The 17,070-nt window shown below is 40.1% G+C and overlaps 2 protein-coding genes across 5 annotated transcripts in view; both read left to right on the forward strand.

The window, feature by feature from the left end:
• setd1a (SET domain containing 1A, histone lysine methyltransferase) overlaps positions 1-6,164 on the forward strand; it is a 22,177-nt gene extending 16,013 nt beyond the window's left edge. For 3 of the 4 annotated variants that reach the window (XM_047571172.1, XM_047571169.1, XM_047571171.1), the window contains exons 19-21: positions 1,345-1,464; positions 1,552-1,689; positions 1,814-4,406. In XM_047571172.1, coding sequence (XP_047427128.1) covers positions 1,345-1,464; positions 1,552-1,689; positions 1,814-1,987 — 432 coding nt within the window. In that variant the 3' untranslated portion in view covers positions 1,988-4,406. Of the gene's footprint in view, positions 1-1,344; positions 1,465-1,551; positions 1,690-1,813; positions 4,407-6,017 lie in introns of those variants that run through there. The other variant, XM_047571173.1, reaches the window with a different exon arrangement.
• Positions 6,083-15,814, forward strand: hsd3b7 (hydroxy-delta-5-steroid dehydrogenase, 3 beta- and steroid delta-isomerase). The gene is made up of 6 exons (XM_047571174.1): positions 6,083-6,294; positions 7,962-8,117; positions 10,135-10,243; positions 12,290-12,389; positions 12,667-12,829; positions 14,956-15,814. The coding sequence occupies exons 1-6, from the start codon at positions 6,135-6,137 to the stop codon at positions 15,366-15,368; spliced, it is 1,101 nt and encodes a 366-aa protein (XP_047427130.1). The 5' UTR covers positions 6,083-6,134; the 3' UTR covers positions 15,369-15,814.
• The last annotated feature ends 1,256 nt before the right edge of the window (positions 15,815-17,070 follow it).

Below are 17,070 nucleotides of genomic sequence, written 5' to 3' on the forward strand. Positions count from 1 at the left end.
CATTGGTGAACCTCAAAAACAGGAAGGCTAGATTAGAGTTTGCCAAAAAAAACATCTAAAAAAGCCTTCACAGTTCTGGAACAACATCCTATGGACAGATGAGACAAAGATCAACTTGTACCAGAATGATGGGAAGAGAAGAGTATGTTTCGGGCAGTATTATCTGCTCATGTTCAGCCAAATGCTTCAGAACTCATTGGTTGGCGCTTCACAGTGCAGATGGACAATGACCCGAAGCATACTGTGAAAGCAACCAAAGAGTTTTTTAAGGCAAAGAAGTGGAATGTTATGCAATGGCCAAGTCAGTCACCTGACCTGAATCCGATTGAGCATGCATTTCACTTGCTAAAGACAAAACTGAAGGGAAAATGCCTCAAGAACAAGGAGGAACTGAAGACATTTGCAGTAGAGGCCTGGCAGAGCATCACCAGGGATGAAACCCAACGCCTGGTGATGTCTATGCGTTCCAGACTTCAGGCTGTAATTGACTGCAAAGGATTTACAACCAAGTATTAAAAAGTGAAAGTTTAATTTATGATATTTTCATTTGTCCCATTACTTTTGGTCCCTTAAAAAGTGGGAGGCACATATACAAACTGTTGTAATTCTTACACCGTTCACCTGAAATGAATGTAAACACCCTCAAATTAAAGCTGAAAGTCTGTAGTTAAAGCACATCTTGTTTGTTTCATTTCAAATCCAGTGTGGTGGTATATAGAGAATTGTGTCGATGTCCCAATATTTATAGACCTGACTGTATCACACATACAACACCTCAGAAGCCTTGTCCTTAATTTGGAAGAGACATTTTCGCACACTTGTGAGTCTAAAATAAATTAACTTACCCTGTGTAAATAACAGTTTAGTATGTTAATGAAAGGTGTGTTTGTTTTATTTTGACAGAGGGTACTTGTGATTCCTTATTCCATTGCCTGTGCAAATCAAAGTCACAGGGCTACCTCTGCAATGAACACACAAGAAACTGACCTTTGTGTTCCTTTTTTCAACAACAACCTAAAAAAAGCAAAGAGCAGTGGTCAGTTTATAAGGCGGGACTCACTAGAACTGTCAAAATTTCAGAGTGACGGCATTTATAGCCGGAATATTTAAATCAGCATTTTCTCCTTCCTGCATTGGTATCTAACAGCATATCAGCAACACGTCAAGTTATGTCACATGTGGCCTGCTATTTATACTAAGTTACGTTACATTACGTAGTGTTTAACTTTAATCTTCTGCTGCTTCAGGAAAAGACCCAACCTCCCCCTTTGTAAGAACACCCAGGATTTATAAATGTGTACTGTGACTTTTATAACCTTTTGTCTTCTGTCTTTTCTGACGCAGTTCCGCAAGAAGAAGCTTCGTTTTGGGCGTAGCAGGATCCACGAATGGGGTCTGTTTGCCATGGAGCCCATTGCTGCTGATGAGATGGTCATTGAGTATGTGGGTCAAAACATCAGACAGGTACGACTTTGTGACACCTCTTTGTTGTGATTGGTTTAGTGTCAACATGGCACCAGCGAGAAAATGTTTTTTATGTTATCCAATCAGATGGTTGCTGACAATCGAGAGAAGCGGTACGCCCAGCAGGGCATCGGTAGCAGCTACTTGTTCAGAGTGGACCATGACACAATTATCGATGCCACCAAGTGTGGGAACCTGGCGCGGTTCATCAACCACTGCTGCACTGTGAGTCTGGGCACCCTCAGTAAACACTCACTCAAGTCTCACATGTTTTAAATTAAGACTAACTCAGTTTCAGTTTATTTTTAGAGTTGTTGCCCACCATTCACTCATTGCTTTCTCCCTCTAGCCAAACTGCTACGCCAAGGTTATCACCATAGAGTCCCAGAAAAAGATTGTGATCTACTCGAAGCAGGCCATTGCCGTCAACGAAGAGATAACCTACGACTATAAGTTCCCTCTGGAGGAGAACAAGATTCCTTGCCTGTGTGGAACTGAGAACTGCCGTGGGACACTCAACTAGTGAGTGCACTTCTCTCCTTCAGTTGCCAACAGCCGCCTGGGCAGCCCCCTCCCCCCTCCTCCCTTCCAGTTCACCTTCCTCAGTGTAAAGTCGAAACAGTGCCCCCCTCTGTTACCCTGTTCCACCTCCGGATGACCCCACAGCTGTGCTCACAATTCTTAGGAAACAGAGACGCACACACTCGCACTTTTCACTCACACTTTTCATTCACTGTGCAGGTTCACAAGCCAGTGTGTGATGAGTTCGTGTACTCTGGCATGTGAATATTGGAGGAGGCATTCAGCATTAACTCCTCTGTGTCAGTATTGTTGGACTTGATTGGGTCTTACGTTCCAGGCAAGCTGTTGAACTATGAAAGACAATACTGAAACAAAAAAACAAGATATTTTGTGTCTAGATCAGCTCCCACAATCTGGGATGACTCGTCTACTGTCAAACCCCTCCTTCACCTACCCTCCCTTAAAGATCCGCACACAGACGCACAGGAATACCAGACAAATTCAGGGTTTTTAAAGGCGCACCTTAAGCGCACTTTTAAGACGTCAAAATTCAATCAATTTGGTCTTAAGTTATGCAAATTTTCAAGAGTGAGGGTTGTTTTGAAGCTTTTTTTTTTTATTTCATTTCATAGTATTATATAATAATATTACTATTGCTGTTATTAATGGTATCGTTACTTAGTTGCATTAGCTGTAAGTGACTTACAGTGAAAGGAGCTCCAGTGTACCTACCACTGTCCTCAGTGGCTTTGATTCACCAGCCCTATAAAACTGTTGTTATCCCTCTCTGCTCTGTGTTACTCTCCTGATTTGTCATAATTTTATGTCCGGATTAGAGTAACCCACCTTGGAAATATGTGTTCAATTTCAGATGCGTTATTTTTTTACATGGCTGCAAAATTTTGCCTGCATTAATGTCACAACATAGACTATAAAATATAATTTTATTGCTTTTTCCCCAAGGTTATGGACACTGATGCGTGTGCTTTTAACTATTTATATATGTGCACATCTTTGCTTACTTCCAGGCAAATGAGAACATATCCTTCTCATATGGGCCCCTTTGTTGGTGCACTGTCCAGTTCTCCTCCGTTTAACAATGATGTTTGCTTGTATGCATTGGTTGTTAAAGGCATATATATCAGCGACCAAAGTCAACAAAAGGTCTCGTATGGAGAATTCCTTGAGTGTTTAGTGGGCTCTCTCTGTCTGTGTAGTTGTTGTTCCTTCCGTGACGCTTATGTTTTCTTCTCAATATGGCAATGGCCGTCCAAATTTGGATGTTAAACTTTTAATTTTTTTTGCACGCTCTCAAACAGGAAAATGTGCAACAATTGACATGAGGATGTTCTACATCCTTTTTTTTTTTTTTTTAAACACACACACATATATATATATACACATCCCTTCGTGAATATAGTTTTCAAGTTCTTAAGTACACAAGCGAGAATGTGAACAATGATGCTTGGCTTTACTGACATTGCTAGTACATTTTTAACTGTCACCTAAGTCAACCAAAGGTCTCAAATGGAGAACTTCTCTTTCCAATTCACATATTTTGTTCCATCAAGCAAATGTTAGATTCCTGTTTCAGCAGCTGGCAAAAACATTTTCTGTAAGTTCTTTTTTCTTTTTTCTGTAATGGTCACCACCAATCTCCTGCAAGTCCTAGTAATAATGTGTCGTCAGTGTTTAACTTAGTCCTTCTGTGTGTTACAGATGTTTTTACAAGGCACATTTGTTTGATTAGGTCAGGTTTATTCAAATGTTTAGTTTAGGAGATGTTCTTTTGCTGTTTTGTCTGCCTCTGTAGTTGTCCCCCATATAAAAACATCTCTTTACCATTTTAAGGCAAACAGATGTCCTGCTTACAAACTGTTTGCGGTGTAGATGGGTGAAAGTGTCTTTTTGCCTGTTAGATAGCGTAACTTCAGCAGTTATCTGATGTGCTATGGACAGAGGGATGTCTATGACCCTGGTTTGTTCCCGTTTTTCAAATGGCTCTGGCCGTCCAAGGTTTAACTCAGATGTTGAACTTTTAACTAGACTTCTTTTACTTTTTTGTTCCCTCCCAAACAGGAAAACATGTAAGATATTTCTTGTTGCTATGAAAGCCTTTCAGTACAAAGCAACTCTCTTTACTACAGGATAAAAAGATGAAAGGAAAAAAAACTAAGAAGTACATGTAAATATTGTAGAGGTGTTTGTTTCTCGTAGAAACACACAGATTCCAAGTTGTAAATATGTTGTTCCTTTTCCTCTCTCCATGAGGAGGAAACATGTACATACCTTCCATTCATTTATTTTTTATTGTTTTTCCTTTTAATTTGATGATTATTTTAATATTATTTGCAATATTTCTCTTGTATTAATGCGTTGGACCCTTTATTAATGGTGCATTAAAATATTTTTTAAATAAATGAAAATGTTGATGTTTTTCTTCATTAACTGTGTGTGCTACCATTAGAAATACTGAGATTCAGGTAATGTAGACACCCGGAAGCTGTGTTGCAGAGATCAGTGTTCTGTAACCTTTTCCCTTTACACAAAAGGAAGTGTTGAAATCTGGCCTAAAAAAAAAAAAACTAGATTTTGTAAGTCACTGAATGACGACAATGGGAAGAGGAAAGATAAAGCTCACAGAGCAGATGGTGACCTCAGTTGAAAAAATCTCATCTGACGGACAAACGCGTCTTTCCTCTGTGCAATACATCCTACCCATATACTCGGGGGCCATGTAACATTGCACGTCTCTTACCAGGACACTCCCTTGCCTGAGAGTAGTAATGTTATCAACAACCGTGTGTCATTGTTTCGGGCGAGAAGGCAATTGCGGACAAATATTTTACGCAGTCTTATTTACATGAAACACTTCCGGATATGGGAAAGCTGTTACCGGCTTTTATGATTCTAGAAGTAGATGTATTGTCTTTTAAAGTTGTGTGAGACTTTGACTATTTAATCTCTGAATCTCCATTAGCTGCTGCTCGAGTTGCATTGTTGGTAATGTAGGGCACCAGAAAGAAGGGTGCATGGGATAAAAAAATATATATATTTCTGCTTTGTCCACTTTGATCTTTGAAGTTTCAGTCCTTGGAGCAATGCCAGAAATTTTGATTGCCTGCCCTTTCATTTGGGACCTTTATGAGAATTTCTTTCTGCTGTTTCAAACTGTATGGCACGTACTCCCCCGGATGTTTTATCTGAAAGCATGAAAATCCCCCAAACTTTTGTCCTTTCCACATTTTATTATATTGTCCAGCTTTCTTTTTAGATGGCATGCTAAGATTGAACTTTGACCAGCATTCTTCGTGCCTCCTGATTACTGTCTGATCTGTAATGGCCTTGACTGTGAAGTTCAAGGGCTGCAAGTAACCCATAAACCACAGATCCAAAACAGGTCTGTTAGTTCCAACCAACCAGAGAATCCTCTTCTCAAAACGTAGGTCTTACATGTCTGAACATCTCAGATTCTATCATTCTTGAGCTCATCAAGCCCGTATTCACGAACAAAGATGTTTATTATAATCGGAACAGAAAGTGAAATTCTTCACATTTGGTTCACTCAAGGGCTGACTGAGTAGAATTTGGTCATCAAAGGTCACATAGTATTGAGAAGAGCAAGTTAATCACTCACTTGTCAACTTGGCAGCTGCGTTGACAGAAGAGTGAGAGAGACTTTACATGCCTGCCAAACGGGACTAAATTTAATCTCCGTTTGTACCGTATATTCAGTAATTTTACCACATGGAGCCACTGAGGATATTATGTAAAATCTATAATGTCCTCCCAATATCTAACAACTTGGCTCAAATCACAATAGTGTATCTAATTCACAAGCACAAGCTTTGGTCTCAAGGCGGTTTTGAAGGATTGCTCTGAATGGTAAGTGAATGCATTGTTATTATAACTTTTACTAGCTAGGCTAACAAAGCGTAATAGGAATCGTGTGCTTTCCAAACCAAATATGTTAACATTTCTACTAAACGTCCGTGGAAGAATAATTTTATTTTTTGTTTGTTTTTTTAAAGGGAGGTGTAGGCGGAGTTTAGCTCCGCCTCAATGACGTAGCGTAGAAGGACAGCTGCAGGGTAGACTACGCTGCTGGACTCGGTCTGCGCCAGAGTCTGTGCAGCGCAGCGTTCAGCATGTCGGAAAACCAGCGAACCCTCGTATATTTGATCACCGGAGGCTGCGGTTTCCTCGGCAGGCACCTGCTGAAGGTCTTGCTGGAGAAGGAGGACAGACTGGCGGAGGTCCGGGTGTTTGACAAGCACACAGAGTCGGATTTAAGTGGATTCAGCACAGGTAAGACGAGCGGTGGCGTGGCGGATCATCTCGCTTTGCTGTTCATGTTTAAAATGAGCTACAGAGCTGCACTGTGAAATTATTCAGTTTCAACCTTAATTTAATTTTGGCCCATTGGCGTTGATTTTAAAGAGGTGACCCAACCGGTTACTCATTGCAGGAGCTTTTATTCGACTCGGCAACGTAACCTAGCCTACATATATATATATATATATATTTTTTTTTTTTCTTGACTAGGATTATTATGAAAACACCACAGAAATTGCTAATTATCGGCGATGATGAAATTTAGTTTGAATCTATTTTCATGAGTCCCTTTTCATGAAAGATATTTTTTTGTGATGCGGATAACCCCTTCAAAAATAGCCCTTTCTCTGTATGTAACTTAGCCTACTGTATTATTGACTTCCGATGAAGATCTTTATCTCTGTCTATCTATCTATCTGTCTATCTGTCTGTCTGTCTGTGTGTCTGTCTAGTTCAGGAGTGGAAATCATAATTAAAAATGATTGAGTTATGAAGGCATGCTTGCTTGATCTTCACTTGTAGCTATTTGAACCAGATGTGTCGTTTCTCCACACTGAAAAAGAATCTAACAGCAAAATCTGATATTTATTTCCCGTATTTTTCATGTCCTGAGCCTGTAGTTCAAGGATTCCTGTGTGCTGACACAGGATATGTGTATTTGTCATAATTTGTTGTTGTTGTCACTCCCCGAGATGTTATCAGAGGTGTGTTTAACACGGAATTGGAGATATGATGAAACACTCTTCCGGTCCAAAAACACGCTAAACAAATTAATCCAAACAAACATTTTTTTCTTCTGTTTCCAAGGCCCTCATTATGTTGAGTATGCCATCCAGTAAATTACACTGAAGGGCCAGAATGCCCTTTCCACTCATCAGAGGGAGGAATATACCGACCACAACCGACGCCTCTAACCCACAGAGGTTTTGTTGTTTTTTGTCAGATGTGACTGACTGTGCTGTCTGATCCCCTGGAAGATCAGATCAGCTAAAAGCAGTAGGAGAGCTAAGTCACTGTGACGCTCTCTGTAGGGGATCACAGGCCTGAGGAACATGAGATGACTTGGTGTGTCATGTTTCCAGTGTTTATTTCTATTTCCATCTGTAACTGTTAGAATTTAAAAGAGAATGAAACAGACAAACGACTCAACTCTATCCAGCTGTATAACAGCTATTTTTTTTTGTAACAACTAAGCCACTATGGCCAGTTAATTTCCCTCGCGGATCATTAAAGTGTCTCTAAGTCCAAGAGTATCTGAATTGCAACAGAATCTTAGACCTGATGTTCAAAGGTCTAATCTCTTGCCATGTAACCTACCTCTCTATCAGCATTCAAGGACAGCACATGTCAGCTAAGATAAACCAGGGTTGAAAGACCTTCATTAAATGATAACAAGGCTCAGCATCATTCCCTCTTTGAAAAAGTATGCAATTTGTCTAGTGTGGGGGTGATTTGGATGTAGTGACATCATTCACTGTAACTAAAAGATGTTTGTGGCGTTTTAAACAAATGGAAAGCAAAGAGTGAGGAAATGCCTTCCTATTTTAGTTGAGTTTATATATCCTTGTAGAATTCTTAGGAAAGCATTCCGATTGCTGTACCACAAAGTTTTGACATTGTTCCTTCCTGTTATTCCTCAGAGTGGACAAAGGTGGTAGTCATTCAAGGAGACATCACAGACTACAGCAGCGTGTTGGAGGCCTCCCGTGGGGCTGACGTTGTCATCCACACGGCCAGCTTGGTGGATGTTTGGCACAGAATCCCAGAGACGCTCATCCATTCTGTCAACGTCACAGGTGAGGAAGAGGGAGTGCTGATCCAAAGGGCTGCAAGGAAATGGAATGAAAGGAAATCTCATTGAGTGGTTTCTGATAAATGTGTGGCTGCTGGGAATTAATGCAGAGGAAACTGACGTAGTTTCCAAAGGCGTTACTTAAAAATTGTGACGATGACCACAAGAAACAGAGAAGTTTTACAATGGTATTTTCCAAAAATGTAATGTTTGTATGTCACTGACTTCCCTTTCGCCAAATCTAAAACAGACTAACATGTTCTGTATGGATTTGAATGATGAGATCCAGTGTTACATAAAATCTGTAAATGGTATGGGAGAGGTCTTTCTCTAGCCAGACAACAATTAATCTTAGAAAACTCATTTTGCTGTCAAAAAGTTGAAAGTCAAAGAACTGTAGAACCCATATACATACCCATATATGTAAGTAGACCAGACGTTTCCTATTGTTACCACACGTTTTTGTAAGTCCCCCCCCCCATTTTCAGGAAATGGCATCACTGTGGGCGGAAATACTTCAAAAGGCAGTATGCAGATTACCTCTTGTAAAAGCTAGTGACAGAGTGTGACACTGCAAACCTATTTTTGTAGGTGTTTGGGTCAGCATGTACACATCAGTGTGGTTGTCCTTCACAAAAATGTTAATGTCATTTAAATATAATCAAAGTGCTAAGTCAGCTGCCTTAAAAGGCTCGACGTTACCAAATATCATGCACAGCTGGGATCGTGTGAGCTGCTTACAAATCACGCTACAGAGGAAGAAATGCTGTATTTGTTGCAGACTAGCAGACGCTGCAGCAGAATACTGCAAATTTCATGCTGCTTCAACAGATCAACATCAGGAAGGAACACAGTCCTTGTGTGTCATTATTGGCCTTGGCACTTGTGATGTATTTGTTTGCGTGTAAGAAAAACAAAAAAATATCTCCAGCCTTATCCATTATAATATGTGTCCTGGAAATACTGGAGCTGAATTCATCTCTGGCTGTGAGATCTGTTGACAGATGTTTTGTATGAAGCTAAAAACACATTTGTAAATGGTTGGAATTTCATGTAACCTGGTTGATATCTGGAAATAATCAACAAGCCGTTCACCAGTCAAAAGATGCTCAGCTGTCAATAGTTTGAAGTGCCAGAGAATTAATTAATTCATTATCTAAACTAAAGCAGTGTGATAGAAAGGAGAGAGTAATTCCATTCTGACACATTTGGCTCGATCAACAGGGGCGGTTCAGGCTTGTTTTATCCAGTTAAGAAATAGTGCAAGATTTTTATATTATGTCCATTGTGTTGATGATTGCATAACATTTTTCAAATTACTGGTAACTCCCCCAGGTTTTGAGACAGAAATCTCAGTCTTTCCCTCTTTGTATTGTATTAAGACTCGGTATGCAGTCAGAGCTGTAGGTCATGCCAAAGACAAACCATGGTTGAGTTTTAACTAACGCAGGACACCATGTCCCAGCCGGGAAAACACATGTGGAACATGTCCGTTCCACATGTAAACACACATGCACTTTTTAGGCGCTTTTTTTATCAAGTTATATTAAATATTTTCCTATTTAGCTGTAACGCTTTAAACGCGTCCATCGGGATTTTGCTGCTTGTCACACGTCATCAGTACACACACTTATCAGAGTTTCTTTTCATCTTCCTCCAGAAAGGACAGCTTGTACCTGTCGGCTAACTAAAGTCCAAAACAGCTTCAATAAAAGAAACTGAGAGGAGTTGGAAAAAATATTAAATACCAGAATGAGATGTATTTTTTTCCTCTGCTCCGGTCACATTTTTTTCCACTGCTTGTTCACCGTTGATAACAGAGGGAAGATTTTTGTGGAGAGAAAAACGCACTTTCCCGTCAGCCACACAGAAAACATATGGGTGCCATGCCTCTTTTAAATTAACTACAGGTTCCATCTGTCCTTATGCAGCCAGCCAAGATCAGTGTCCTCTTGGCTAAGCTACCTACCTCTTATCTTCTCAAACTAACATTTTAAATAATGTGTTTTCTCTCCTCTCAGGAACTGAGAATGTGATCAATGCCTGTGTGGAGTGCGGCATCGAGTGCCTGGTTTACACCAGCAGCATGGAAGTCATTGGTCCCAACATTGATGGACACCCCTTTAAGAGGTGACACTAAGAAAATATATAGTTCTGTTTACTTGTTCACTCTGAGCTATGTACTGTTTTCCGGGTGACTCAGTGTGCAAATCCAATTGTTTTCCTTACCAAGCCACATGGTAGTAATTTAGACGCCCATTTAGAAGCTTGGGTTCATGCAGTTTGAGTTCTGTGGCTGCTGTCTTGCTTCCTTCTGCTCTTCTTTTCCTGACTGTGCCATCACATAAACCAGAGGCCTGCACTGAAAAGATATAATCAGCTGGAGTTCATAGTACACAAAACATCACGTACCCTGTGATCTAATCAAGGCGCTTTTATGTCATTCTGTTTTTTGCTTTGTGGAACGAATCAACATTCAGACTCACGCAAAACATTGTCCACCCAGCGTTTTGCGTGAGATTGTCTGGTTCGAGAGGTGCGTGTTACATAAAGTTGCGGCCGTCATTGCAGCCGTTGAATGGAAACCTGCTTCGCCAGTAGTCATCGTAGCATTATGTAAAAACCGGATCAGTAATTCGTTTGTTTGTAGGCTCACCTTTAGTAATCCCCAAGGATTTATAATCAAGAAAGAGAATCCACACATGCGTGAAGCGATAAGACAAATTTATAACAACAAAGACAGAGTGCATGGAAGAACGGAGGCATATGCACCCATTTGCGGGTGTATTGTTAAAGTGCAACATTTTCCCTCAAAGCTTTACAAAACCTGTTGTGAAACCCAGTCTGAAACCCCCAGAGCAAGCCTGAAGGCGGCGGTGGCAAGGAAAAAAACCCTTGTAACAGGAAGGAACCTTGAGCAGAACCCAGCTCATGGTAGGGGGGGGCGGGGGTATCCATCTGCCGAAGCCCAGCGGGGTAGAGACAGAAACAGAGGGAGAAGAGGGAACAAGATAAACATAAATCGGACTAAAGCGTACATGTAGAATCTGATAGTGATACAAATAATACACTTTAGTTCTTTCGTTCAAGCACCGTCTTGGATGGTACCACTGACAAAACACATGGGGATGTAATTTTAATACTGTGGTCATATAAAATTCCCTTTTGGCTTTTTTTCCTGTAACTGTCACACCAGCAGCCGGCAATTTATGTGTCAGCAACCTTTGTTGACATACAAATCATTCCTTAGTGACATTCTAGTACAGACATGTTCTTTCTGGAATAATAGCGTAATATTTTTGGTGTGTATAGAAACCATAACAGAAACAACTGTGCAAGGTAAAAAAACAGAGATTACAAAACAGAGAGCTCACAGATGGGGTGAGTCAGAGCCACGCGATAGTCCCCCACACCCCACACCCCACACCCCCCACCCACACACACACACACACACACACACACACACACACACACATTTTTCATCCAGTCAAGATTTTGCTAATTCCATTTTATTACAAGAAAAAGCAGCACGGAAATTGTCATTGAGTGTAGAACACAATGTAAAATGTTTTTACATTGTGGAGGGCAGTAAGACAAAGAAGAGCTATGGTGGAGGCCATAAGAGGTGTGGTCAGCCTTTTGCTTTCAGAGTGTCCATCTCCACTGCTGCCGCTAGTTTCCTGATCTCGCCTTGTGATATGAAAGTCATTGTGCACAGCTCTGAGTTACATTCTGAAGTATTAAGTTGTTTAAAACATATTTGAATAATATGGTGTAATCCAGCCTGCCAACGGCAGTCACTGTTTGCACTTGTATAGCACTTGTATAGCAGCAGCTGCTCCTTAGAAGACTTTTTGCAGTTTTGCTCTGTTGACGTCATACAATTAAGTAACAATGTAAGAATGAACTATTGTGTACTCTTGTCGAGGAGATGCGTTACGACACGTTTAGATGAAAGCATCAAAAAGTATATAAACAAACACAGTATCTAGACGTACCTTTTCGTCACGTCTCCTTTACTCCATATAACTCTTTCATTCTGTGCAAGTCTGTTTGCCTATATTCAGTGCATTCCTCATTCCTCATTCCTCATATGTGTGGGAAGAAGTCAAGAAAACACTTTCTGTTTACTTGTTCCTGAGCTCCTCTCTGAATGTTTGACCTCTCTTTCTACAGGGGCAATGAAGACACACCTTACTGTGTGAAACACACTATGGCCTATCCAAAGAGCAAGACAAAGGCAGAGAAATCTGTGCTTGAAGCAAATGGAACCAAGGTATGCACTATTTTAGTATATTATTTTAAGATATGGCAATACAGTGTTGAAGCTGTGCAGTTGCTTTCATGGCTGCCATGTGTTCGGTTGGTATGCGGCCTTGAAAAACATGCGCAACCGTGCCACAGAATTGCAGTTAATTTCCCTTGAGGCTGTATTGTGGTGTCATTCCTGCTGTTTTCAGTACAAATCCACAAAATCCTCCCTTTAACCCACAGTATGTGTGCGTATTTATTTTTCAGTCTGATTCACAACACTGACATTGTTTCCTGTCCAGGTAAAGGGTGGAAAGACTTTGTTCACGTGCTCACTGAGGCCGACGGGGATCTACGGCGAAGGGCACCAGCTGATTAAAGACTTCTACGAAATGGCCGTTCAAAGAGGAGGCTTGATTATCGGGGGCATCCCAGATCACATTGAACACGGGCGAGTTTATGCAGGTAAATGCTAGTGCTAGTTTTGTCAGTCCTACACACAGATTTAAAAATGAGAGTTGTTTTTGAATGTTGCCTGAGACGCTCACCTCTGTTCTGTATTTAACTCTGAGAGCAAAGGTGAGTAAAACGAATGAGCAAGAATAAACATCTTCAAACAAGGACCAAAAGCAGAAGTGCATGTGTTGTGCAGAGACACTTCCTTCACATTTTACAGGAAGTGTAGAGATTTCTCACCTGATAAAATGAAGAAGAGCCAAAGAAAATATATTAAATAGATTTCCTCATGTTTCTTGGTTGTAGATCTGCCAACATCTATTTATACAGTACTTTGAATGCAGTTAATACTTTCCTATTATGATGAAACATTATTGATCAGCCTCAAAATACAAAAACAAAAGCTTCCTGTTTAGTCATAGCATGAGATGATGCTTATGTGAGAATAAATGATAGATAAGTATTTCGTTGAACCGCCTTTAGCTTTGGTTACAGCAGCATTCGCTATTGTTTCGATAAGCATCTGCAATGTCAGAAGATTTATTTTTGTCCAGTGTTGCATTATTTTTTACCAAGATCTTTTACTGATGATTCGAGAGTCTGCAGCACTGCGGCAATCCCAGATCATAACACTGCCCCCACAGACTTGTACCGTAGACACTAGGAATGATGGGCGCATCACTTCGTCTGTCTCTCTTCTTAGCCTGATGCCCCATCACTCTGGAACAGCGTAAACCTAGACTCATCAGACCACATAACCGTCTTCCATTGCTCCAGAGTCCAATGCTCCTTACCAAATTGAAGCCTTTTTTCCAGTTAGCCTCACTGATTAGTGGTTGTCTTGAGGCTACACAGCTGTTCAGTCCCAATCCATTGAGTTTACTTCTCATTATACATGTGGAAATGCTCTTTCTTTCACTATTAAACAGAGCCCTGAGTTCTATTGTTGTTTTTCTTTCGTTTGATTTCACCAAACGTTTCAGTGATCGCTGATCACCATCCATCAAGATTTTTTTCACCCAGTATTTTTTTCCTGGAAGACAATGGTTTCCTGCTATCCTTCCAGTTTTTAAAAATGTGTTCGACAGTTCTACTCAGTTTTAGTAGTTTCTGCTTCAGTCCCCTTCTGCTTGATGCATGGCAATAATTAGACCCTTCTCAAACACACTAACATCTTTTCCACAACCACAGTCTTTCCACATGGTTGTTTAAGAAATGAGAAGCTACTCATTGGATCAGTTGGGGTTAAATAACTTAATGCCAGCTGAAAGATAATCCATGCAGTAATTATCCAACAGGAGGCTCCTGCCTACCCAGATGGTAAATTTTCATATTTATATACAAATGTTGATTAAAAAAAACAAGTAAGAAATAACTAGAAGGCTGCCACCCACGTTGCCGCGGGGAATTTTGTATTTGTTGTAGCAGCAGCTGCTGTGCAAGTGATGTACAGTTGATTATTTTAAGCAATTCCGTATTATAACATTGCGGACAGATAATTAATCAAGAGATGCATCCGTGTCTGGATGCAAGTAACTGCACATTAACTCACACACTCTTACTGAAGCATTAGCAGGTTTTAGAGGTTTTTCTTTTTCTGTATGGTTGTAAGTCATATATGTACGGGATTTTTTTTTCCCCAAATCATTAACATTTCCGAAACACTTGTTGACTACGATATTTACTTATTTATTTAAAAATCTATATTTCAAACATAACCCTATTTATTGTTGACAGATGTACCAACTACAAGTTTCCTTAGCAATGAAAATCCCCATATTTGAACTTGGAAAATACCGTACACCAGTTACATGTTAATGGCTCAATAATGTAGTAGTAACAGAAAACACTTTTCGGACTGATCACATTTAGTTTATCTTTTAACTATTAAATATATTCTAATATAATTCTGTCTCTCTGCCTCATACAGTACTTAATGTCACTCCTTAATTTGTAATAACAACTGTTGTTGTTATTATTAGTAATTTGTTTGTTTTTTAAGTTTTTTTTTTTTTTTTTTTTTTTGAGAGCTCCCTTTCTTTTTACATCATCCAGACTGGCTACTACTATTATTACTTTACCGTTTCAGTATCTCTACTACAATCTGGCATTCACCCACTCATTTGTGTTTCTAGGCAACGTGGCCTGGATGCATGTACTGGCAGCCCAAGCCTTGAGAGAACGACCGCAGACAGTCGGAGGAGAAGCTTTCTTCTGCTACGATGACTCACCGTACAAAAGCTACGAGGATTTCAACATGACACTGCTATCCAGATTTAACTTCCGAAAGGTCCGCATGCCTGCAGTAGTGCTTTGGTTCCTGGCTATGGTTAATGACTTGCTCCGCTGGATAATGAGCCCTGTATATAACTACACACCGCTGCTGAACCGTTACACCCTGGCTGTGGCTAGTACCACCTTCACAGTAAGCACTGACAAAGCCCAGCGTTACTTCCAGTACCGGCCCCTGTATAACTGGGCTCAGTGTCTAGCACGTACACAGAAGTGGATCGACTCATTCCCTGTAAATGACCCCAAGGACTCTTAATGTGACTTAAACCTCTGCAATATATACCAGAGGCTGCTGTGTAAGTTGATGGTGGCCAATATTATGAAGCAATATACAAGCCAGCTGTATGTACTGTGTAACTGAGTAAGTTACAGAGTGGCAATACCACGATGCTTTGAGATGGTGCAGTTGTTTTTAAAGCTATGACACTTCACACTCTGTGTGAGCTAAAGCCACTCAGTGCCATCAGAAATGCTTGTTACTACTACATTTGTTATGTACAATACGCTTTGTAATTATATAATTTAATAATAAGTCTTTATAATTTAGTTTTAAGAAGTCTTTGTTAAGATGAAGCACATGTATATTTTTACACCAGAAACATCAGCACAAAAATGAAGACAAATGTAAACCCCACTTAGAGGCATTACATGTAATATTTTGTTTGTTAGACTTTTGTAATAAATATTGTTTAATATATTCTATATGGCCTTTTGTACTTTGACTTTGCAGTCACTCCTGTTTCTTTATGATGCGCAGTCATAATGAAAGTTTGTAGTTCCTGGAGATATGGCTAATACATTTCAATGTTGTTACCATTTCCATACAGTAAACAGGTTCTCTGCACCTCTGGATTTCCATGGAAGCTGAACTTTGTTTACCCACATTGCAATGGGATAAGGCCCTCTTGTGGAAACTTGTCATGAAACCATGACAACCAGCTGTAAAGCATCAATTTGTATGACTAAGACGACTAAGTAAATGGGAGTTCCTTTGACAGTGTTTCAACATGCCTGGGTGTCCCCCATTTATGTGGTTTTACATAGCAACATCCGTTTCCATTCCACAGTTCACTTCCATGTCAGCTTGGAGGAAAAACAAAACACTTAGCCACCTAACAACGACAACAATCAGTGACGCTTTTGAAAATTGAAACGAAAGGAAAACGACTTGAAGATGTGAGAATATCTGTGGATTCGACGTTATTACTGCCATGTTTGCTCACACATACCTCCACCACAATACTAGTGAACATGATTATAAGTGATATGTACTGGATTCCCAATGCAATATGACAGAAAGCATGTGGTTCCAAACAAGTGTGAGTGTGTGTGTGCATGTGTGCATGTAATTGTATAGCTATCTTTCCAAGAACCAGTTTAACTTTTATACCATCAGATTTGTGCAAAGTGAGGACATTTTGGCCAGTCCTCACTTTTTTGGCCTCACTTTTTGGCTGTTTTGAAGGTTAAAACTCAGTTTTAGGTAAAGGGGTTACAATTAGGTTAGAGTTAGGGTTAGGCATTTAGTTGAGATGGTTAGAGTTAGGGTAAGGGGCTAGAGAATGCATTATGCCAATGAGTGTCCTCACAAAGATGGCCATATAATAATGTGTGTGTGTGTGTGTGTGTGTGTGTGTGTGTGTGTGTGTGTGTGTGTGTGTGTGTGTGTGTGTGTGTCCTCGAATCTCCGAGCTCTGTACAACGGTTGGAATGAATACGTATTGCGCCATCTAGTGTTTTAAAATAATACACCAAAAAGTGAAGCACTTTCAAGTGACACATTTCTTTGTCGATTTTATTCAAAGGTAACATTCCAGTTACCTTTGTGTCATGTGGATTCTTTAGTTGTTTTTTTCTTGTTTTGTATTTGCACTTTTTCACTTCTCTGTGGTAATTTCAACAAGCTGATTAGTAAGATGAGACAACATAATCTTGTAAAATCATACAGCCTGGCTTTC

The sequence above is a fragment of the Mugil cephalus genome, chromosome 20, assembly GCF_022458985.1.
Source record: "Mugil cephalus isolate CIBA_MC_2020 chromosome 20, CIBA_Mcephalus_1.1, whole genome shotgun sequence".
NCBI classification, from domain to species: Eukaryota; Metazoa; Chordata; class Actinopteri; order Mugiliformes; family Mugilidae; genus Mugil; species Mugil cephalus.

Coding starts and splice junctions, on each gene's coding strand:
- hsd3b7 (XM_047571174.1), top strand. CDS start 6,135: ATGTCGGAAAACCAGCGAACCCTCGTATATTTGATCACCGGAGGCTGC. Junction 8,118..10,134: donor CCATTCTGTCAACGTCACAG/GTGAGGAAGAGG, acceptor CTCTCCTCTCAG/GAACTGAGAATGTGATCAAT. Junction 10,244..12,289: donor GATGGACACCCCTTTAAGAG/GTGACACTAAGA, acceptor CTCTTTCTACAG/GGGCAATGAAGACACACCTT.